General features: G+C 41.7%; 2 protein-coding genes across 6 annotated transcripts in view; both read left to right on the top strand.

Annotated features, from left to right (window-relative positions):
* Nucleotides 1-189: 189 nt before the first annotated feature.
* mal2 (mal, T cell differentiation protein 2) lies at nt 190-5,305 on the top strand. The gene is made up of 4 exons (XM_076081431.1): nt 190-522; nt 1,563-1,733; nt 2,824-3,024; nt 3,684-5,305. The coding sequence occupies exons 1-4, from the start codon at nt 406-408 to the stop codon at nt 3,753-3,755; spliced, it is 561 nt and encodes a 186-aa protein (XP_075937546.1). The 5' UTR covers nt 190-405; the 3' UTR covers nt 3,756-5,305.
* A 1,181-nt stretch (nt 5,306-6,486) lies between these two features.
* The window catches only part of LOC142938196 (protein MTSS 1-like), a 49,860-nt gene continuing 31,914 nt past the window's right edge, over nt 6,487-24,432 (top strand). For all 5 annotated transcript variants that reach the window (XM_076081451.1, XM_076081448.1, XM_076081450.1 and 2 more), the window contains exons 1-3: nt 6,487-6,968; nt 8,519-8,580; nt 13,440-13,513. In XM_076081451.1, coding sequence (XP_075937566.1) covers nt 6,897-6,968; nt 8,519-8,580; nt 13,440-13,513 — 208 coding nt within the window. In that variant the 5' untranslated portion in view covers nt 6,487-6,896. The remainder of the gene's footprint in view (nt 6,969-8,518; nt 8,581-13,439; nt 13,514-24,432) is intronic.

Below are 24,432 nucleotides of genomic sequence, written 5' to 3'. Positions count from 1 at the left end.
ATAAATGATAGGCTATGGTGTTGGATGGATTATGATCATCTGTTTTAAATGTATGGGTATAATTGAATCTACTCCATCTATGATCTATTATAATCATCATCACAAGCAATTTAAACCACTTAAGTTCTGGTGTCCACGTTGTCATTATTTCTCACACGGACATTATGGCATTTATGAAAGGAGTATCTGGGTGTAGGAGCTTCCGTGAGGTCCTTGAATGCAGCGCTGGTTTCCAGGGAGTGGCACCTGCACCTGTCCGACCTGTTCCAGGGCACCACATGACTCCGGAGGAATTTCCCCCGCTGCTCCCGTCCTTTGTCCGACGGAGTGTTTTCAGTGGGAGTCGGAGGGTGAGAGCCAGAGGAGAGGGGGAGTTAGAGAGAAGAGAGAGAGGGCGATATAGAGATGTCGGAACCAGCCACTAATCCCGCTGCCACCTCGTTCCCAGCGCCAATTGTTTCCCTACCTTTGGGACTGGAAGTATTCAGAACTTACTCTGGAGCCCTCATTTGTGTAGAAATAGTAAGTGTGTTTTTTTTTTTTGAAATAGAGAGCTTATTTATGTAACAGCTGCGTGTTATAGTCTTATCAGTGACCTCAGTGCTGTTGTAGTAACAGGCTACTCTGCAGGACCTTTAGTCACTATCAATAAGTGATGACCTTATATGTTGTCAGGCTGTTCATCTGTGATGTGCAGACTGCTCACTGTTTAAACCTCGTGAACACACTGATCTTCACTGTCATTGCCTCACTTCTTTTTTCTTCTTTTTTTTTTTACTTTCGCTTGACAGCCAAAGCAAGGGCAAATGTCGCCTCGAGCAATGTCGCCAAGACTGTGTCATAGACCAGTGCAGGCCTGTAAAAGGCTTCATTTCTAATGAACATCACAGTGTTTAACGGTGTCTTTACATGCTATCTAAGCAAATGATGATTTGACTACTTATCTATCGGCCTGTTTGCAGTTCAGTGCCTGCATATATATATTATAATAGACCCTCAGATGGAAAGAGTGCCATTTAAATGCCGGGTTGTGGCTGTTATCAGCGTGCACCCATTTAATGTCTTTCCCAACGCCTATCATTAATCACAGGAGGTATGGCTATAGATAGTTGGGAAGTTCCATAACACCATCTTCTTTCGTGTTTTAATCCACTGTGTTGACTTCATGTTTGCCCCTATATGTCCAGAATGCACCATGTCAAACATCACATGTGTTGCTCTGCCTTGGATTCTGTCACCAGTGCTGTTAGCAGGAGACAACACTGGTGTGAAAAGCAGAGTGTATTATAAGCAACATTTTCAGATAATGCGAAACCTCGTAAGTTATTGATGCACCAACAGACGTGGTGATATTCATTGAGTCACAGCTGTTACAGGTCACCTTACATTCACAATATTCCGAAGATTTCCATATCAGTGACGTATACAGATTTTAGATTTGGCATTCGTAGGTGCAATACAATATCTAGAGTTATCATAAATAGTTGACAACCAGCCTGTGACTATGTTGCTGAGTCCTCTTCGACATGATGACCAATGTGAGTGTTTGATTCTATCCCCAGTTATTTGGGGGTCTGGTATGGATCCTGGTGGCTTCCTCCAACGTGCCCGTGCCTCTGCTGCAGGGCTGGGTGATGTTTGTGTCCCTCACCACCTTCCTCCTGTCCTCCGCCTACCTCTTGCTCTTCGTCACCGGCCTGGCTGACCGCATCAACACCGACTGGAATGTCTTGGTGAGACGTCGATACAGCGGGATAGCTGATCAGTCAGATTAGTCATGCATTCATCCATCCTTCCATCTATCAGTCGAGCTAGATATATGCACAGCTGTCTAGCTGTCTGTCTTTTTAGCGTGCAGTCGATCTGTCCAGGATTGACCTGGCACGAAAAAATAACCAGACTGAAATTAGCACTGAAATTTAAAGGGACTCTGCAAATGGCATCAATTCAGGCTTTTGGTAATTGTGATTTAGTGTTTTTTTTCTGTTCTCTGGTGTTTTATACAGTAGATTAACTTGTTAGATGATTAATTGCTTAATTGAGCAAATAGTCTTCAGATCAATCGATAATAACCGACATCTAGATGTGACGTATAGCTTATCAAATGTAAATAACAAGAAATCACTACTAGAAAACAGTCTGATTGTATCATTGTAGAGCATATTCTATTAGTGCAGTAACTGCTATGATTATATCTATGAGAGATTAAAGTGAGAACCTGTGCCATGCTGTCGTCTTATGTCATTGTAGTGTACTCTGTGTTAAGTCTGGGCTCTCAGACACAACAAGCCCTTCCTCAGGCTCCGGGCCTTGCTCCCAGGAGTAGCCAGGCGTGTGGGGTTGGTTGTTTGTTTTCAGCTGAACAATGAGTGACATGGATGATGAGCTCACACCAAAAGGCAACAAAGGCCTGCCTGTAGGCCCGCCCGGGTCGCACAGTCGACAGCACAAACTCTCATTAACCTTCTTGACTCTCTGACACTCCCTCTCTCTCTCCCTCTGTGACTAACAATCCACCTTTATTCTTTCTTCATAGGAAGGTTTCCAAATCACTTTTTTATTCTCTCGTTCTTTTTTTGCCGTGTTTGTTGTGTCTCCCGTGTTGTGCTTTGTAATTAATGTAAACACTTGATGCTTTGACAGATTGGCCCGGTTTGTTATGTGAATGCCAAAGTCCAGGTAGCTTCAGAGCTCAGAGCGTTGTCTGATAATTGTCCAATGGGATGAAACACACATGTTGCCCATTCTTTGTTCCCATCTGCTGCACCTACGTGAACTTTTTTGGTATTTATTTCTAATGCGTTCTCTCTTCTTTTCCTTCAGGATGTGTTTTACCATTTTATGGCTTTGCTTTTCTACTTTGCTGCCTTTGTGTTGGAGGCAGCAACTACAGCAGCGAATGGAGGAGCCAACATCAAGCCACTGCCCAACAGCACTGACACCGTCTTGTGTATAACCCACCCTCGGGGCAATATATTCACAGTCATGAGTGAGAAGCAGTACAGTATTAATGTTGCAGCCACGGTGAGTGCTATATATATCGTTTCAAATGACGTCTGTAGCACAGTGCATATGCATCATTTGTGCATTTGAACTAATATGATCATAACGCACCCACAGTACTGTCTGAATGACTACAGCTCGATGTCAAACTTCTTTGTTGACTTTGTTTGCTGAGGTAGGGTAGTTCCTGAAAGAATAAAGATAATAATAATAGTTCTCATGTTATTACTAAAGGTGAATTCATTATAATCTTTAAAGTAAAACTAAAATCTGACATCAGCCTTGTTACTCTTTCAGGCTGTCAGAGAAACTCATCTGCATGAACATAGTATCCTCCCTGCTTTTTGTCTTGTTTGGGTTTTTATCTTTGCATGCAACTTTTGAATGTGAAAGACCATACATGTCCTTCAATAAACAGAATATTGTGCGCATGCTATCAGCTACAACTAATACAACAGTAAGTTCGGTAGGATGTGTAGGGTTACGTGAGGTTCCAGTAGGTCGTTTTAGCTGCTGATTAGAATAACAAAGACGTCTTGAGATGAGCCTGTTGACACTAGTAATGGATTCATCTTTGTAATGTTAGTTAATGAAGTTTCAGTTCGCACATGTAAGTAAAATTGACTGGTTTTGTCTGACCAATTGTTTTTGCTTTCTCTCCTTTTGTCTGTTTGTCCCAGGTATTTGCATTTGTGGTGACACTATGCTACGGCTGCAGCATGGTGATGGGCTTCAAGAGGTGGAGGATGTAACCTTGAAATCCAGCACAAACTAGTTTTATAACTGCTTCGTAACTTCAGCGTGTATTAAAACATCAGCCACACCATCTAGATCTCCATTGAAAGTCCTACTATTCAGTTCAGTTCAGTGACAACAATGTTATTTCCTGATGGGGAACTAATATCCTCAGAGGAACAATATAGATGAGAAGATTTCTGAACAATAATACTCCTGCAGAGATTCTACTTCTGTGCTATTGGAAGGTTTGGGTTCAGGTAGTCACAGTCTGGGCTGTTAAAGGAATTTTAGGACAGGGTTAAAGAAGAGCAGGTTGTTAACATAACCTTGTATGTACAAGGCTATACAGGCTGATTTTGCAAGATATGATCGATGCTTGTGACAGTTATGGTTTTGCTTTTTGGTCCATTTTGTCAATCATACAAATATTGCCCCATTTCTTCCTCATTGGAAGGGAATACTTCCCATTTCCAATAACACATAAGCACGTCTATGTATGCTGCTTGTAGGTTCTTGCACAGCAGAACATTAAAGTGATGGTGCAATTTAAGACCATAAGATTGCCCCATTTCCTGAGTCACATCCTCATTGGAGGGAATGTTTCCCTTTTCCTATCACAAAAAAACATGCCTATTTTGCTAATGGGTTATCCACAATAGAGCATTAATGTGATGGTGCAATTTGTCAGAAAGAGCCTAAAAGGCAACATGAGTGTTTCCTCTGTCCTCTGGTTACCTTGGTGCTAAGGAGCTGTAAACTCACTCTAGCTGTCACATGACTGACTGTTATTACATTTGTATGTGGCCACTATTTAATATGAGAGTTGATCTGATATTTAAATTTCAAAATTGTAATTTCTTTTCGTGAGCTTTTTGTCAAATTGTTTTATCCCGCATACAATGTTTTTCACAACATTGTAAGTATTGTATATTCCCGGTTAACATTAGTCACAAAATAATATCTGCTACTGTTTAACTGTTCTTTCTGAGTGCTGTCCTATGTGGCTAACTCCACTGTGACTTACTGATACATATCATCTGTCCAAGGTATTAGTTAAATACATCTGTCATTCTATTGAATTCCACTTCAAACTAATCATTTAATCTGACCATCAATAAAAAAAAGCCTTTGTCAACTACTATATATTAAACAGTGACCATTATCTAATGGATCATTTAAGTACGTATAGTATGTGTATAGGGTTTGATCCTTATTGTAACTGTGATGATGCATTATAAAATCCAAAATCAATAACTATCTTGCTCCATGATTTAGTAGCTGTATTTACTGTTTAATTTTGTTTTCATCAGACTATTAAATGTTATTGATTTAAAAATCGTTTGCAATTATTTTTTTCTGTTTTTTGACACCTGCTGCCTGTTGGGTTTTGCCATTTTTAATGTCTTAATTTTAGAACTACCGAAATAAAGGTTTTGAAAAAGAAGAAGCTTTTGTCTTTGCATCATTATTCGGTGCATTGTTTTTCTGCCACAGTGTCTTTTTTGATGCTACCACTAGGCGTCGCCAAAGTCCGAAAATGTGAAGTCCGACACTATGGGCTTTATGAGAGTGTCCAGGGATATACTGGCGTACAGCAGTGATCCAGGCAGTGTCGTTTCCCACACAATTCCTCAGGTTGCACAATTCAATTCTTTGCTTGTGTATTAAAATTAATTCAGTACCACAACTGGAGTTAAACGACATATTCTTATGCACATTGGCCCATTTCACTTGGCATAGACATTGATGTATCTTGAGGACACAGCAGGTACTGTCATTCACTTGACCTTCCAGCCAGTAGCACTTGCCCTTACTGTACATGTATTTAATTTTCATTAACGTTCGAATATCATATTACATTTTAACTCACTGCAGTTCTTTTTTTTCTTGTTTTCTTTCAGCCACTAGATGTCGCCCGTTATCTACAACTGCTCAACATGTCCATGTTTATCCAATGTTTATACATAAATAGTAAAAGGTTGGCATCATCAACAAAAAGAGTTGGAGGCGCTATACAATATTGTGCTTGTATCATGCACCCTCGACACTTATGAGGTCAGACAAAACTTGAAGGGAATAAAATACTATGTTTTATTCTTACAAAAGTCATGTTTGCTCATTTAGAACCCTAGTTCAAACATCCATTCATTGTTTAATCCCTGTTTTATGCAGTTCAATGCTACCAAATGAAAAACATCAATCAACTTTACTTCCCCTGCGCTCGCTCGCTACTGCTCACCTTGCTTTCCCATCACCGTGGTCAAGTCAAACAGAATAATACCGAACGTATCGAGTGTATTCCTTCACAATAAAAAACAACAACGCGTCCAGTGTCAAACAATTTAAAGCTTTACTTAAAGCGTGTCATGTTTAATTTATGTTGCATTTAACTGATGTGCACGTCTGCACTGCTGTTTGTGTGTTGTGATATCATTGGCCTCATGTTTTTTTTATATTTATATATATATATATATATATATATATATATATATATATATATATATATATATATATATATATATAATACCCCTTTGAGAGTAACCTGCTGGGATTGCACCTGTTTTACTGATTTACGCCAAATACTTATTTCCTAATTTTCAATTGTAATTCTTATTACATAAAATGGTTCAAAACGACTTTAAAACCACCATTAATTTGGTGATTTATTTTGGTGAAAAATAATCAACCGGAAATGCTTCCCCCCCCCTCTTTATTTGGGCACATTGACGCTTGTTTCTTGACTCGTTTTTCTCCCACTCAGTCAGTGTCGGGTAGGCAGTAAGAAACCCCGTGAGTGTCGGCATTTACCTGTCAAGATACGGATTAACGTTACAAGCCTAGCATTGGGAATATTTCTAGTTCCGACTAGCAAACTGCAAAATATTATCTTCACGCCCCAGCCATGGGTATGAGCGGGACGGCGTGGAGGGGAGAGGATTTAAATTTCTCTTTTGATTTGAACTAAACGCACCAGAGCAGAACCGAGCTGCTTTTCCTTGCGTTTCAGTGTTTGTCTGCGATACAAAAAAAAGTTGTTGTACCTCGATTACGGAACAACAGAATCTTTATAAACGAGTCCGTTTTTGGGAAGTATTTTGGTTTTCCTGGATAGCGGCTCACCCAGTCAGGATTGACCGCTGGACTTGGTCCTGAAAATGGAGGCTGTGATCGAGAAGGAATGCAGCGCGCTTGGAGGACTCTTCCAAACTGTTATCGGAGACATGAAGGTAAGCCAAGTTAACTTTTCAGCACACCTTATGTTACCCGAGAGCTGCTACGAGACGTACACACACTAACGTTAGCTACCCCAGCCAGGTAACTTCCCAAACACCAGTGTAGCTGTTTGCTTCAACAGATAACGTGACTCTTATTTAAGTTAGCTGAACCCACGGCAATTTAACGTGAGACCGACTTCTGAACCCACCCTTCCGTAGGAGTCGATAAACAACACGGAGTGACGTCAGAGCTGAGTTAATTTGAGATATTACTGATGTTTATGATAGCTTGGTTAGCAGCCCCGTAGTCTACCTGGTCTCATATTAACCTACGTACGTTTTCGTGTTGTGGTAACGTTAGCTAGCTAACTTGCATTATTATATTTTAATGCGCTCTTTGCATTGTAATCTCTGGGTTGTTAATTAATACAGGGTGGTTGTTGTCCAGTTTGAAGTGGATGCATCATGAATGCTGAATAGCGCGATCTTATTTAGCTGTTATCGCTCAGCGTTGCAGCTTGGTCGATGGGACGATAATTAGCTAATTCTTCCAGCTGTTGTAACGTTACTTGCCCGAAGGAATTCTGGGAATGTAGCTGTCAGGGTAGAACATGACCCGCAGGGTCTGAAGGCTCTGACATGCGGAGGTCAAATGGCCAGCCATCGGGTCTGCTGGAGTCAGGAAGTTTGTTATGAATACTGCTCAGACATGCAGCACCTCTCGTGTCTCACTTGGGTAGTCCTGTCTCTTAACTGTCGGGTAACTATGCCGCCAGGAAATACAGTGAAAATAAGCGAACGCTTAGTGTATTTGCTTTGTCTGTACATAAGCCACACTCTCTTTCAGTGAAGTCTTTTCTTTTTAAAGAGAGAGAGAGAGAGAGAGAGAGAGAGAGAGAGAGAGAGAGAGGTACAAAAGTGATGTCAGGGAGAATGGGAGAGAGAGAGAGGTACTGTGGGTCGAGAGAGTTGGTTGTTGGGTGTAATGTTTGACAGCATAACATGACATTCCTCAGACCCCTGACAGTAGTAGCACATCAGTGACGAGCATGTGCTCATCGCATGATATCTGGTGCTGTCTTACTGAGATGATGCATTGGGCCACTTGTTCTCTGAGGTGGTTTCAATAGGAGGCTCTTCAGCTTATTTTCAGCCCAGGACCTGAATTAGGTAAATTTAGAGTCCCGTCGGGAACCAGGCTCATTATCGCATGAATTAGTGCTCTTGTTGTGTGGGGATCTTTCCAAAAGAGGCCGGCGACCCATTTTGCAACCTGTCACATGCAGGACATGACCGTATCAAGCCTCATGCTTTTCAGTTGCATGCACCTCTGTTAAACACATTTTCATCCAATGGCTTCAGTTTTCTGATTCCCTCATGTCTACTCTCATGGGAAAAACATCATTTTTGGGTGATAAACATGGTCACATGTATGGGGAAAGCCTAAGCCTTGCAGGTGAGGCGAGGCATCATGTTGATCGAACTGTTGTGTAACTCTGGGAATAATGAAATCTGTTCTGACGATTGTGTCATCCGAGTTTGTGTCTCTTTTCCCCCCACAGAGCAGCTACCCTATTTGGGAGGACTTTATCACAAAGGCCGGCAAACTGCAGTCCCAGCTCAGGTGAGACTTGTGTACTCGTGCTTTCAACCTATTTTTGTGCTTTATTTGGGCTTTTACATTAGATCTCAGTCAATTTCCCTCTGAAGAAGTTTTAAATTGCCACGTGTCCTTAGACTAACAAGCAGTGACAGTCTACATAAAAGCCTAATCTCTTAACAATGCCGTCCAGGGGTCATTATGTGCCCCTCTCCCCCAGTTAGTCCTCTTTAAGCCTGATTAAATTAGTATTTCAAATGCTGTAAATTTGCACACCTCCTGCCAAAATTATTCCAAGTCTTCTGTTAACAATGAATGCCAATCCCAGCCACCTCCCCTAGTTGGTTTTAAGTGGCCACATGTCAGGAGACGAACACTTTATGACAGCTGAAATAAAAGCTTATTGTCCAGCAAGTACTGTAAATATGGATGTCCTGTGGCCTAAATTATCCTTTGATTAACAATGCATGGCAGTTCTCTAGCCCTTTAAGTGTCCACGTGTCCTGAGACAGACTAATAGTGACGGTTGGATAAAGGCTCAGGGACTTAACAATACTTCCCAGGGGCCACTCAGTGTCCCATTCTTCCATTTGTGTCAGTATTAAGGCTGATTAATGGTGATATGTTATTCAAGTGTCTCCATTATTCGGGGGTTAAATATGTGACCCTGCCATGCTAAAGCTCAGGGGAGTATTTGTAGCCTTGTTGCTAATGACTGCTTGTTTGGCAGTAGGATGGCTGTGTGCCTGGGCACCAGGGCAATGATAAAAGAACAAATCTAGCAGTAATTGTACTGGTGAAAAGGTCGGTTGAACCTACAGTACTGTAAGTCAATGAGATCTTTTTATCCAGTCCGAGTAGGTTAGTGGCAGTTTGATAATGGAGATGCTTGTAAAAATTTGCCTTCTGTCCAATATATGACTATGTTATAATGTCTGATCGCTGTCCTTTTATTTAACCTATTGGTTTTCCATTACTAAGCCACCATGGCTGGCTTTAGCGATGCTGCTGTAGCATTAAGAGTGTGCTATCTGGGCTTGCTCACGGTGACCTACAAATACGGCCTTTTCTGTCTGCTTTTAACATTGTTTCAGGCAAATAAAACTTTGGCAAAACTAGCCCCTTCAAGATGAGAGTGAGGAGGAACGCACACCATAATATTACCAAGATAAAAGTACAAGTGTGAAGGAACAGTCGAACACTGCCACGATGCAAAAAAAACGATTTGGCCTGATCATTTGATCAACCTTTGGTTTTACTGAATTTAATACATCACCAATGTTCCAACAAAAAGAAACGTTGGTAGTTATTAAATATCTTTTTTGCGTCGCGGCTACACGTGTGCGACTATCTTCCTTCACACCCAAACTAGCCTCTTCGACTACAGCATAACCCACACCCAAGGACCTCTATAATCTGCTTTAGGCTCCATAGAAGGACACACACACACACACACACACCTTCCCTCCTCGGCCTGGATAAGTGACTATCCAGCAGTGGTAGCGGCATATGTCTGTGTGTCTAATGACGTCCTAAAGCAGGCTACTCTGTAATTTAGACCCTCTGCTCCCCTCTCACAAAGCAACTAGGAAATCAACCAATTACAGTGGTGGACCTGTTCTGTCATTTTTTTTTTGGTTCAAATATGGTGTGTTTTTTCCTGCCCATTCTGGTTTTAAGCAACCATCACACACACACACACACACACACACACACACACAACAGCTTTGAAGAAAGAGGGCAGGGTGGAATATAGGCTAGCTGATTTCTAATCACAGTTCTCTTTTAACTTGTCAGTGTTTGGTCTGTTTAGTGGATCATGGTTGATGCAGCTGCAGAGCGAGGCGTACACAGAGTTCTCTCTCTCTCTCTCTCGCTCTCTCTGCTTCAGAAGAAGAACATTTTGTGAAAAACAGACCACCTCAAAACTTCAAATTCAGCTCATGAACTGTATGGTTATAAAACGTATTTGGACTCAACTAGGAGCCCTAAAAGTTTAGTCGGTAAATGGACAAGTGGATTGATATACGGTACACCAACAGATACATACGGTACAAACATACATGCGTGTAGAAAAATCTCCTAAAGCACATTATCTGTGTCATGAGTCTTTGCCTGTTGTGTCAAACAAGGGGAGTTGAAGACAACCTCTTCCTATGATTTAGATTTACTACAGTCACATTCCAGTTTCTGTTGATCTAAGAATAGATGGGGGCAGCAGTGCTGAATATATCATTGTCAGAAATAGCAAGCTGCTACACTACCTCAGGGTCTATGGGGAGTTTAGATTGGCTCGGCCAAGGCCTTGCGGTATAGATGTAAAAGTCGTTTGTCTTGACTCCAGCACAGGGGGCGTTTGCAGATGTTAAGGCCAATGGTAGCAGGCGGGTCATTGTTGGAGCACTGTGCAGAGCTGAAGGTTTGTAGCAGCAATGAGTTCTTTTTTTCTTCACAGCCACAGAAGTCTTGGGGTTTTTTGGCTGACCGTCAGAGCTGAAATGAAAACCTGATTATTCTGCCTTTGGTGCAACTTAATATCCATTTATTTGTTGAGAGGTTACCCAATTTCATTGTCAATTGAGCCAAAAAAAAAAGAAGATTTTGAATGTTATGTAAAACCATGATTTTTCCATCTTATGCTGAGGATAGTTGAATGTGTCGTGAACCAGTTTAATAGTTTGGCATCTCTCTACGAACGGAGCAGGTTACAGCAGGTCATTATGGCTTGTAATTGAAAACGTCTGCACATTGTACTTCACTGGGCCGGAGCCATTAATACCAAAAGTCTGCTTCTGTTAAAACCACTTCACACACAAACCTGTTTTGGATTAATGACTTAAACTTGACTGAACAAGACTTTTGCTACTAGTGCATGTAAATTATAATCCACCCACCGATGTATACTGGGAATATATTAGTGGAGACAGATATCGGTTGAAGGTTGCTTGAGTGGCTGCACTTGGCTTTAAATAGAAAGGAATCTGTGTGCATGTTTCTTTTTCCATTTGCAGGACACGCCCGAGGATCTTCTGGTGAGCTCTACAACAAAACAGCACTTATCAGCCAATTATATGACGCTTTTGAGTGATAAAGAAAGTTCCATTATTTACTGAATGCTACGACTTAACTGTCACTCAAATCTAGGAGAATATTTAGGCCTGAAACTAAGTTTTGGATCAGGATTGACAAATTGACAAATTTCCCCTTGGGGATGAATAAAGTACTATTCTATTCTATTCTAGGTTTGTTTAACAGCTGTGTTCTGTTGTTTTTACCTTTCTTTCGTATGGAGGCCCTTCTGAGCTGTTAACTGTAACTCCATTAAGCAGCTAACAACTCAAGCAGTCTTGAGACAGTTGAGGAAAGACGTTTTAAAAAAAATACAGTGCAACTCAGCCTTAGGAACACATTGTAAACACAATAAACCTTCAGTCTATTTCAAATCTTTTCCTTACGCAAGTCATTTTGAGAGTGCACGACTCAAAGTGGCTCTGTGGTCGGCACCGGTTCTGGGTGCTGAGCCCCAGATTCTTTTCAGACTTGTAGTGTTCAGCCCAGACCGATGTTGCCCCGACGCCTCACATGCGCAGTAGTACTCTCCAAGATCTGTAAACACACTTTGGTGTGTAAAACTGATACCCTTCTCCCTATAAGGATATCACCCCACCACAGAGGCCATGCGTCAGGAGCACTTCTGCCGTTGCCTTGCATGTGTCTTAAGATAAACACACAGTAAAAAACCAAACATACTCCGTAAACTCATAGGTGTGTCATGGTGTTGGCAGATTGAGGATTAAAAACGCTTTTGTTCCATGTGCCAGTCACACTTTAGAAATGCCACCAACCTGTGTTCAGCTCTTGTTGTTGCACAGTTGTGAAAACTACCTGTAAGGCTTGTTTATGGAATATCACAAGTTGTGTAATGATGGTTTCTTGTTGGCCCTTTGGAATATAACAAGTGTTTACAAATGAAGGTACTCGGGGTTAGAACAAACATGCTCTTTTGTCCAGGACCATTTTTGTTTCTGTTTTTTTTGAACGCATGACTGCTGTATTGTCTCTGTTTGTGGAGATTAGGTATCACAAATGCACGTGCACACACACACACACACACACACACACACACACACTTACAGACTCAAAGAGCGTCATCTCCATACCTGTGATCTTAATCGTGAGAGCCCTTTTGTTTCTGAAGTAGGTGAGTTAGTATTTGCCAGTTAACCAGTCAGCTGGCCCGCCAATGAGGCGACTTGTTGCCAGCGAGCAAAGTAGCCGGTCGGTCAGACAGGCAAGATAGTATCTGTAATGAGAAAGACAGAAAGCAATCCTACACCAAGTTTCCACTACTTTTTTTTATGAGATTGAATTTTGCCCTTTCGTCAGTCTATTATATTATACCACAATTTGTAAAAACTTGGTCAACCCTACAAGATGACAGAAGCAGGTATGATCCCGCAGACCACACATTGATCCTTTCATTGACCTGTAAGAGCAGCAAACTCAGCTCTGAGCTGCTCTGCTGAGCCGGACAGATTCCAGCGGTAGACTTAGACATTCCTCACACAGCAGGGCACGTTTCAGTCTTAACTCACTCAGACACTCGCAGTAACTGCAGACACTCTTATACATACTTAACATTTCAAATGATCAGGGTTGATGTTAGCTTCATAATCTAAAATGTAGCACACTTGTTGATCAGCCACCTGTGTTTATGTCACCTCTGGCTGAATCAAAGTACTGCTTCTGCCGTCACTATTGCACTGTGATGTTCCTTTTTTTTGGACAGTTTTATAAAACATGGTGCCGTGTATTGTCTCTCCTCTTTAAAGTGTGACGTATTTACTTCCATACTGAACCTCCGTTTTACTCTTTTCTCCCAGGGCGACGGTGTTTGCTGTGGCGGCCTTCCTCGATGCCTTTCAGAAAGTGGCCGACCTGGCTACCAACTCACGAGGTAGGAACATGCACAACGATTTAAAGGCCGGAGTGTATGACTAGTGGTCTTCTACTGCAAAACTACCCATGATCTCTGAAAGGAATCGGTGTCACTTTCAGTCTTGATAGACACAGTGCTGGAAGGGTTAAATCATTTAACTCGCTGTTAAAACGGTATGTGTGTCTGGGCACCTAAGTGTCAGTATGTGTGTTAGTGTAGCCCGACTGTGCAGCTCCAGTCTTTCACCCCGCTGTGCTGAGACGTTTTGTGGGTTGTTTGCTTTATCGCATGGGTAGTAAATCCGTCACTATGCTGTTTTGAAGATCTGCTGCTGGCTTTTGTCTTCGACCTCTGCCCCCTTTCCCCCTGCTTTCTGCCCCCCTACCCCCCACCCCCCACCCCCACATATACTCCACCTCTGCTACATCTGGACTCTCCCCGTAGAGTCTGCTCCAACTCTGTACGCGTATGAGAGAGAGAGAGAATGAGAGCTCTCATCCCTCCCTAGCTTTGACACCTCAGACCCTGCTTCATACTATTAATACTATTAATGTGAACTGAGACAGGCACGCACATTCATCACCTCACTTTCTGTGGAGAAAAATAGGGGGGAGAGAGAGAGATGGGGGGGGGGGGGGGGGAAGAGTCATAATTCTCTCGCTCCCTCCTCCTCTGTCTTAACGCACACAGTATGGATGTTTACTGCGAAGGAGTCAGATTCACTGAGCTGAAGAGCGTCATCTTTCATCACTTTCTCTTACCACGCCCTCCACATATCTTATGTTCGCAGTATTGCATTACACCGGCTTCGCTGTACACCTGAGCTCCTCATGGATAATGTGTTATAGTGCACTGTTTGCTGACACACTGCTGTCTGTATCAGAGATGGATAACCCTGTCCACCTGATAATTGTACCAGGGTATTATAAGGAGTCTTTATTACCTGGATTACGGATTATATTTTCATTTTAGGCTCCAGTTGTATATCTTTCTTTTGCAAATTCCTAAAACGTTTGTATCACACCCTGTACCTCAGACTGGTGCTGTACACTGTAAGGGCACTACTTAAGCCTGTAAGCCTTTCTTAATAGCTTATCATACTTTGTATAAGCTTATGAATGCTTTGACAACATAGTATAGCAAATAGCTTTTAATATGTGTATATCTATCTGTGTTATTCTTTGTCTTCAAACAGTTGTATTTATAATGCTCTGTAGACTAGTTCAGTGCTCATAACAACCTTCAGCTTGATTTATTCTTTGAAGTAGTTCAAATATCTGCTGAAATTTATAAACTTGTGTGTGCGTGCGTAGGTTTGATGTTAAAGAGCATCTGCAGGGTTTAGTGTCTAGATTAGATAATGGTGGTTAGGCTAGTACTGACACACACACCATTTTATGTTTGCTCATCATGATAAGCCAGAGGCTGCTGAGGCCACACTATACAAAGATGATGACTTCTTTCCTTCATCTTTTCTATCTTCTCCGTGTTCTTGCTTCTTGTCCTCCTGTGTGTCTGAAACCTGTATTCAGGTGTGCGTGTGTGTGTGTTTGTGTGTGTGTGGGTGCTAAAGTAAAAAAAGGAAACATCCCTTTATCACCACCACACCATAGAGACCGCCAACTGTTAAAGTGCTGCTGTAATAATAACAGTAATGAAAGCGCACCAATATAAAGGTAACCTGAGCTTTGACAGTGCACCTGTTGAAGGTTATTTAGTCTCTTAATCAGGAGAACAAGGCTTTCGTCCGCCTTTTGTAAACGGTTGAACTATTGTCGAGCCTTGCAGACATTGGCAGTGATGGGAGCTCATAAAAATTCAAAGCTTGAGCACTTGACTCAGCAGACTTTGATATGAGACGGCAGTTATGTTTATAGGTGTTTAGATGAAAGTGACTTGGGGACCTTTTTATCAGTGTTATCACTGAAGCAGCACGATCACAAGCTTGAAAGACACAGAAGTCTTTTTCAAACGTGAACCTTGGACCGCAAAGCTGTGTTCTCATATGCATCTCTGCTCAATTATTTATATGTTCAATGCATACCAACCATTTTACAATAACACTTCCATTTAAGGACCAGTCCATTTTCTTTTCGCTCAGTTCCCAATGTGGATAAAACCTGGAATAACTACTAATGAAACATTCTTCTGCAGGGACACAGGTAGCCCCGGGCAAGACCTGTCTCACTCAGGTCCTTAATACATTTCCAGTGCTTAATACCATCTAAATATGGAACTTTTGTTCCCATTTGAAATTCATGAAAGGTGGATTCAAGGTCTTCAAATACCTCAATGATTTCATTAAGCTCAGACTATTAAGGTACAGTAACAGGAAGAAAACCTTATTCACAGAAGCTGAAACTTTGCCCAAGATTTATTTATGAATTTATAAATATCTTTGATTGCAACAGCTATCAAAGATATTATGATCTTAACAATAATTGAAATGGCTTTTAATTAAAATGTGCTTTTTGATTTATGGTGAAAAAGTTGTGTCAGCACTGTCGCTGTAGTTGGATCATGCAAAACACAACAGAGTTGTGAAACAATCTTCCAGTATAAACACCAGTCAATGCTCATTGCATGAGCTAATCACTGTGGTGCAGTAAAAACCGTTTGGCTGAGTTTTGAAAACAGCAAAAGTCTGCAGCTTCATGTAACTCTCAGCTGTTTGATGCTGTTTGTGTTTCTGCATTTGTTTAAGTGCTTTTTTGCATCACATGGGCCAGGTTGAAAATATCCAATTAAAGCATAGTTCAGGTTGGGAAAGAGATGAGGATTAAGATGAAAGGATTAATTCGTATTACCAAAATAAACTCTGAGTGAGTATGCTTCTTTTCATTGTCAAGATTTGTAAAGGTGAAGTCCAGCTTACCAGTTTACAGAGTGAAATAAAATAACCCGGAATGGCAAGTGGAGAAAGTTTGAATGAATGAAAGAAAGAAATACTTAAGTTTCCAGACAAAGCCTTTCCTTTCCGCTCTATTGGAGTTTACAGTGAACACAGATACAGCAACAATATACTGTATGTATTTATAGATAAATATATACACACACACACACACACACACACACACACACACACACACCTGCTAATGAACAGAGAGCTGCACACTCGTAGCCAGAGATGCTCACAGGTCTGCATCTTCCAATGTGTTCAGACAAAGACTCGTACATTCACGGCCACACGCACAGACAGGATTAGCTGAAACCACCTGTTTCGCTGCGCTCTGTTGTGGTCTGTTGGGATGTAGACTTTCTACCCGCACAAAGGCCTCACTTTTCTTTGTTGTCTCATTCTGATGAAGTACATTGAAGTGTGCTTTGGCGTCTCCCCATTACCTCTCGTTTTGACTTGTGTTCCAGCTGTGTTTTAAACCTCTGCATGTTTTGTTTTTTTATTCTTCATATGCGAAACAATTTTGCAGGTTCATTCTTAGTATGTCGGGGTTAACTGTACATGTTCATCCCTTAAAATAAAGCTGCTCTTTTCATGATCTTTGTCATATAGCATATCCCTGTGGGCATTTATTCATCCTGTTGTTTTTCAGCCTTCCTCTTCTGTCTCTGCAGCTTTGTTTATTTTAGCTGTAGATGCTGAGCACTGCTCAGCTTTGGCATCTCCATGTATTTTCACTTTTGTCAGTATGGTCTAAAACACAGATTGTCTCACTTTGTCTGTCAACAGCAAGTTTCTCATGAAGCGACCTGAGCACACTTTCAACACCGGTTAATCATTTAGGAAAGTTTACAATATCAGCTCCAAGGAAACCAACATGAGCACTGAAATGGGACAAACCAAAACATCACCGGAACTCAAATGTAATTGTAAAGCATTGAAGAGCTCGTGTTAGAAAGAGAGAGCACTGATCTTCTCACTCGTTAACTGAGGAACTGAATTTATAAATGTATATATTTTTTGTCTTCAATTTTAGTGTCGTAAGTCTGTCACAGTTTGTCTCCTTTCCTCTCTGCTCCCCTCTCTCTCTGTCTCCTTTGCCACTTTCTGCCGCCCTTTCTCCTCCTCCCTTTCTATGGGTCACCCTTTCTTTGTCCTTTTCACTCTGTATCTGCTTTATCTATTTTTTAACCATGAACTTGTCCTCAAGGGTGAAACCATTACATAAGACATACGCCTGTATCCATGGACTGTTGGCACAAACACACACCAGGGCGGCCACATCACGCCACCCACACAGTTGCTGGCCTTGAAGCAGTGTGACAGTGTTTGCTCCAACAGGTCAAATGGTTCTATTTGATTTAAAGTCATGTGATTGAAAGTGTTTTGGGTCTGACTCGATAGAAGTACTCAGACATCAGGCCACATGGAAACATAGTTGAAAGTGATGCATTTATCTTGTTGTTTCACATTTTATAAGCAGCATCTGAGCATATCACAACAATCTTTAGTCATGGTGCACACGATAAAGCTTTTTTGTATAAACTAAAATCGATAAACTGTTGTAGCACTCGGTGGAATCGGTTAATCAATCTCGGTTAAACTAATCCAGTAAAATGAGCAGCTCACATTGAGTCGCGTCACATTCTGCCAATAATCTCCTTACCTCATTGTCACCTCCACCAAACTTCTCTGCGGCGTATAAAAGTAGCCACCCGTGGAGAACCCTATGAATTTCTAATGAAGTCGTTTTTTGCATCTGTTTAAGAGAGAATCATGAGGTTTCTAAGATCCAATTATTTGTCCCGCCCCTGCTAGGTAAGCAAGCGGTTTAGGAAACCGTTCAGACCAAGCACAGGGTACAACTTTAGAGTGCCGGTTATGTAGCATACAGCTATCGTCTACCTAAAGTTCTCTTATCTTGTACCTAAAGGTTATCACAACCCTTTTGTTAAATACAAAAAAATGTAGCAAGATGACATGCAAGTCAATTTAAAGAATTCATCTTACAAGAAAAAAATCAAACGATAATTAATAAGACAGTTTGGTGTTTCACGGTCTTCATTCCAGCTCTTTTTCAGCTGTTGGCTGTGAAGAACCCGGGCTGTCTGAACCATATTATCTCCCTCTGAAGAACTTGAAACTGCACTCGTCATTGGTAAAGAATGAGACAAAGCCCCATTGAATCTGTGAAGAGAGAACAAACGCAGAAGAACAGAGGAGGCAGAAGAATAATCCTTTCTCTTGTTTCATCAAGTACGGTTTCATTTTCCATGTAGATCCCCTCTTTCCCTCCATTCTGTACCAAATGATGCGTCCGTCATAGTTTCCTTCTGCGTATAATGGGTTTGTGTATGTGTCTTGTTTCTACGTGCTTGTGTATGCATCTTTTTTTAGCTTGTGTTTCTGTGTTCATACTAGTGCTACGTCTTTGTGGTATTCCATTCACCGTGTGAGTGAGAGAGTGGGTGAGTGGGTGAGATTTCTTTCGAGTCAGCCACGGTGAAACAGCTGACGGCAACCAGGCTGCCCAGGGAGATGAGGTCATTCCATACGGCAGACCAGACAAGGAGAGCAGATGTTAAAAATAACACAGTAATGCAGTTTTGACTCTTTCCAAGAAGCGCGTATTGTTGGATTAGAAACAGACATGAATTATATAAGAACATATTGTCAAGGGCTGTTAACTTGGATAAAGTTGACGGCCAGTATGACCTACCCTAGGTTACTAGACCATAGTATGTTACTGGTACACACACATCCCATCCTGGACAGACTGCTTACCATCCTCATAGTATACGTAGAGCAAGTTGTACCAGTTTTGAGACTTAATTAAATAGCTTGTATGAAAGCCCAGAGTCTGATCTTGGTTATAACATGTTCAAGAACATGGACACACACGCTACACTGAATTTCTCACACCACCCATAGCATAATAGTTTGTTCACAGTTGTAAAAATAACCACGCCTGTGTCGCATGTTGGTTGGCAGCTGTCAGGACACAGTCTGGGCATGTAGAGTGAGTTTGTGACATACTAACATACTCTATAGGAACACACACACGCACGCAGTGTGTCCACTGTATCAGAGTGTGTGTGTGTGTGTGTGTGTGTGGTATATTACTCCCAGTGGCTCTGTCAGCAGCTAGTGTTGAGTCTGTTTGGACACGTCTGACTCTGCAGAGGTGAAATAGACACCTACCACAGAGCCGGCATGTAGAAGCCTGTTGGATCTAATTGGACCTAAAAAGATTATTAAGTTGTACAAACGTGTTTTCAAAGACGATCATTACTGGAATCCTCCAGTCACCTGTCCAGTTATTGAGGCTGCTTTGAGCAAGAAAAAACAAATCATTCTTACACACATTCTGTTTGGAAAAATATTTTGTGGTCATTACTGCAGTCCTGTTAATACTTGCTGTTATCCAGATATACTTCTTTGTTACCCCAGTGCCTGTGCCTGTTTTTTTTTTTTTTAATTTTCCTTTATTTCAATAAGACCGTGGCATCGCCCAAACATAAACCTCATTAGTATGTTAACTGGAAGCAGCCCAGTATGTCAGAGTAAGCTGCAGCCTTTATGAAACTTTAATGACTTGTCTCTCCGTAGACATGGAGGGGCAGAGAATGAGGGTTATGGAATAGAGATGCTGAATCCCAGATCAAAACCTCCAGTATGAAGTATAAATCATACTTTTCTCACACTAAAGTGTACTTGTGTATACTGGGAATAAAGTATCAATCCAGTAAAATAGTCCAGGGCTGTTTTTACCATACTGGTACTCTGTTCTCTCATAGCTCCATATTTCCAGCTTGCTTCTAGTTGGGACAAAGTAGATGTGCTACATCTTTCTGACCTCCATACACTGCCTAGTGTATAACCTCTCCCATTAACATCAATGCCGCCCCTCCTTAAGGAATAGCTTAGTTCCACTGAGGCCCTTGAGTTCCTACAATGAGTTCAGCACCCGAAAATAACTTTCACTTCAGAGGTGCCTATGTTCTTCATTTTGAACTATCTGCACTATATTTCTTATGCGTTTTGAGAGATTACAGAGAACCGATTACATGCATATTGTATAAATAGTTGTCCATGCGGTGTTGCTGTGTTGGCAGGTATCAAGGGTAAGTTCTAAACCCCAGATGTCCCTAAATATTTACCTTCTACTATTTCCAGTCATCTGGTAATTCACTTGGTGCCTCTGCTAAAGCAGGGTAGAAGCTGTCACAACTGTTATCCGTTATCTATGCCTGTCACTATTACAGACATAGATGACATACTCACATATCACTCTATTTAACTTTTCAGTTGATGCATTGAGAATGGTTAAAAGCTAAATTACAGCGAGATAGAAGGGTTATTAATGTGTGTGTGTGTGTGTGTGCATGAACTAGATACTGTAGATCACTGTAATCTAACCTTTTGAATCTGAATGAGTCCCAGGGGAGTGAGAAATCAAGTGTGTGTTGATTGTCTTGTGTGTGTGTGTGCAGGGATTTGAGCTTGTGGGTGCATGTGTGTACATACAGGCAAGCACATGCTACACATATTCATGTGTGTGAGTGTGTGTGCGCACATGCATGCCCTGGTTGTTTCTCAATGAGGCCTCTGTTCCTCATCCCCTTTTACGCAGTGATACTGGGCCATACAATTACTGGGACCGAGCGCACATCCAGCCTATAGTTAAAGTAAATGAGTGATTCAGTCTGAAATCAGACACTCTACTTGACAGGCTCCGAGACAACAGCAACATTTTTCTGTTAAATTATCGTGGACACATTGGCTTTCTGAACCAAACTTTGAGTGCACTGAACCGCAGTTTTTTGTGGAACAGACTTCAGTCTAATTCTGTCAGTTATTTGCTGGTTTCTCTGAGCAGGCTCTGTGTGCTCTGCCTCGGACAGACCCCCTTACAGCTTCACCAAAAGAGAAAAAATCAGTTTCCTCGTTGCCCCTCTCAGTTCATGGCTTGGCTCTGTTACAGAGCAGCCTTACATCCTGAACTACCCCACTGTCTCATGCCCTCTCTGACAGGGCTCTGTCCTCTTTAACCGTTTCAGTCCAGGACCAGCCGGGCTGTGTACATTTCCTGTACTGTCCAGCTAAAAAAGACCTAAATCCCGTCCCCTGGACCAGCTCTGTGGCTCTCAATCCACCCTCTGTTCTCTTCTGTTCACCCTGACCCCATCCTGGGACTCTTACAGATCACAGCAACCAGCAATTAAATCAGTCAACGGGTCAAATACACAGACTAACGTATAAACCCGCATAACAATTCAGGCACAGCATTACAACATACAACATTATGTAGAGACTCAATCATATAGACTAAAATGCACAAAATATGTTTTCGCCCTCTAAGACTCAACAGAATATAGATTCGTCAGGATGATTTAGTTGTGATCTACAAGGAAGTGTCTTTGTGTCTGCTTTAATGCAAACATCTGGCCACTGACATTGCAAATTCAGAGTTAGGCTCCTAAATACCCTTGTCATGGAGTTAAGGGACACAAGTGTGCGAGTGTATGTTTTTCTGTGTATGAAGGATAAGACACAGGAGAGAGGTTTTGTTGTGCATGTTTTCGAGACACAGAGAAGAGTAGGCCAAACACCAGTTGAGTGCTTGACCCAGAAAAGAATCAGAGATTGCTCTGTGCACCTGACTATGCGTGCATGCAATGTGTGTATGTTCGCACTGTTTGCTCTCTGTTTTTGTTTTTTGTTTAAACATAAACCCGGTTAGACCGGTGAGCTTTGGAAAGCCGAATTCATAACGCATGTCTTTGGCAAATTTACTTAAGCGTAATGACTTTCTGCTGCGGTTTAATAGGCATTTATTTACCAAGTTGCCAAATTTATACTCTTTTCTGGAGGGGGGGGGGGGGCATTAATGGACTTGTCTCATGTTTGATTGTCTTTTTTCAGGGAAAGTCACGTTGGCTTCTGTTGTCTTGTGTGCAATTGGCCTCAATCAATTGGAAAACTTGTGATACTTGACACAAAATGTTGTCATCGTCCATTTATTGATTCTCAATTATTGGCCTTTCCTAAATATTTTCTACTTCTATGAAGTGCTAAGAAATCCCTGGGCTGATAACTGTGTGTGTGTGTGTGTGTGTGTGTGTGTGTGTGTGTGTGTGTGTGTGTGTGTGTGTGTGTGTGTGTGTGTGTGTGTGTGTGTGTGTGTGTGTGTGTGTGTGTGTGTGTGTGTGTGTGTGAAACTGAGGGCATTCAAAATAGTCACACTTGTTTTCTTCAAACACACCAGTAAGTGTGTGTTTGTGTGTAATTGCATCTGTCTGCTGACTGTGTGTTCGCAACTTCTAATTTGTAACCTCACAAGTGTATTTGTTGTGACTGTGTGCACTCATTTTAGCTTTTTCTCCCTGTAAAAGTTAACATTGAACACATTAACACAAGACCACATCCCAGCAGCCAGGCTGTGACCTAACACAGTCTGCTTTTCTTCTATACCTCCATGCACGCACTTCTAGACTCACTGGACCTAATGGAGATGGTTGAGCTTACAGCCCCACCAAGGCCTTGGTGAGAGACCAAATACGGTCTTGACTCAGAGGAATATTAATCCAGAACTTTGTGTCTGGAAACTTTGGCTCTTAATGCACTGATTTTGGCAACCCCTGCAGTGTAGACGCAATTATGGCATGTAACTTGTTTGTCTTTTATTCTTAGTATTTCATTACTTTTTCAAGTAATTTAAGGTGGACTATCTGCTTTCCTCTGTCCCCTCCTTCTCCCTCAACATTGTTTCTCACTTTCTCACCTTCATTTTGTTCTTATTTTGTTTCCTCCCCACGTCCTCCACTCCTCCGCATCTACAGCCTCACCTCCTGTCTGTGTCCAGGCTGTCGAGACCAGGTGCATACACAGCCGTTCTGTTACAACGGCATCGACCCATCTTCTGTTTATCATCAGGAACTTTCTACTTAGTTGAAACTCCCCTCAAGGACAGAGAGAAAGATGGGAAGCTAGAGAGGGGCCGAGGAGAGTAGGAGCTATATAGGTTGCAGAAATAAAAGGTGTGTTTCTGTGCTCAGATTTTCCAGTGATGTGTCACACTTGAGTATAGAGTGCCACAGCTGCTGAGGTTGACCGATTATTCGGTGTGGCCGAGTGGCATTTGTTTATCTGACTTGTTTTCAGTTTATTTCACCCCACAAAAGTTATCTCTCAGATATCTTTAAAGCAACACTATCAGCTCTTGACAGGTTGATTAATCAGCTTTGTTCTACTCTGAACTATCGTTATTGTACCGGCCTTTAAAAATCGGTCGACCTCTAACGGCTACACATTTGCCTCAATATTTAAAGACAGAAACACGGATGCACAGTGGGCTACCATCATCAGCTTCTTACAGTGTGACTGGGCAGGTGAGCCATCTGCTGCAGCAATGACCATCAAGGTGAACTTGGATGAAGTGTTACCTCATTCAGTCAAGGTTACTTGTACTGTGCTTATATTGTGTCTAATATTTCTCTATATAATCATTTTAAGCTGAAGTTTTTTTTTTTTAAATTAAGGGAAATAATGATTTCAGTGAATGTGCTGTCAAATGTGCTGAGCTAGCATGTTGCACGCCGTTCTTTAAATAGCTCTAATGGGTATGAGTTTATCGTTGAGTGTGTGAGATAATACAGCCTTTGTATTGGTTGATAGATGGAGAAGTAATGGTTAAGTTAAGTCCATGCAAGTTACTCATTCAGTGAGTTGACTCAGTGAGCTTTCAGCGTCTGGATTGTTCCCTGTCGTCCCAAAGACACTTCATAAAGCACTCTGAATGAATGATGTGTTTGTATGAAGAGTGTGTGCGTGTGCGTGTGCGTGTGCGTGTGTGTGTGTGTGTGAGAGAGAGACATTCGGGTGGAGAATGTCCCCTCACTAACTCGTTGACAGTATAGAGGGCTCTTGCACGTACACATGCACACACATGATGCATGCAAAGGCTCAGACAATCTGGTGGTCATTATTGCAAACAAGGCAGTGTTGTGTTGTATTGACAAACCGTTCAGTCCCTCTA

The sequence above is a fragment of the Anarhichas minor genome, unplaced genomic scaffold (assembly GCF_050575085.1).
Source record: "Anarhichas minor isolate MPS153535 unplaced genomic scaffold, ASM5057508v1 ptg000080l, whole genome shotgun sequence".
Classification (NCBI taxonomy): domain Eukaryota; kingdom Metazoa; phylum Chordata; class Actinopteri; order Perciformes; family Anarhichadidae; genus Anarhichas; species Anarhichas minor.
This window is presented reverse-complemented; position numbering and strand designations above follow the sequence as displayed.

What these genes read in the sequence shown, in the direction of transcription:
- mal2 (XM_076081431.1), top strand. Translation starts at nt 406, where the DNA reads ATGTCGGAACCAGCCACTAATCCCGCTGCCACCTCGTTCCCAGCGCCA. An exon ending in CCCTCATTTGTGTAGAAATA is followed by an intron (nt 523 to 1,562) that starts GTAAGTGTGTTT and finishes TTCTATCCCCAG; the next exon opens with TTATTTGGGGGTCTGGTATG. An exon ending in ACACCGACTGGAATGTCTTG is followed by an intron (nt 1,734 to 2,823) that starts GTGAGACGTCGA and finishes CTTTTCCTTCAG; the next exon opens with GATGTGTTTTACCATTTTAT.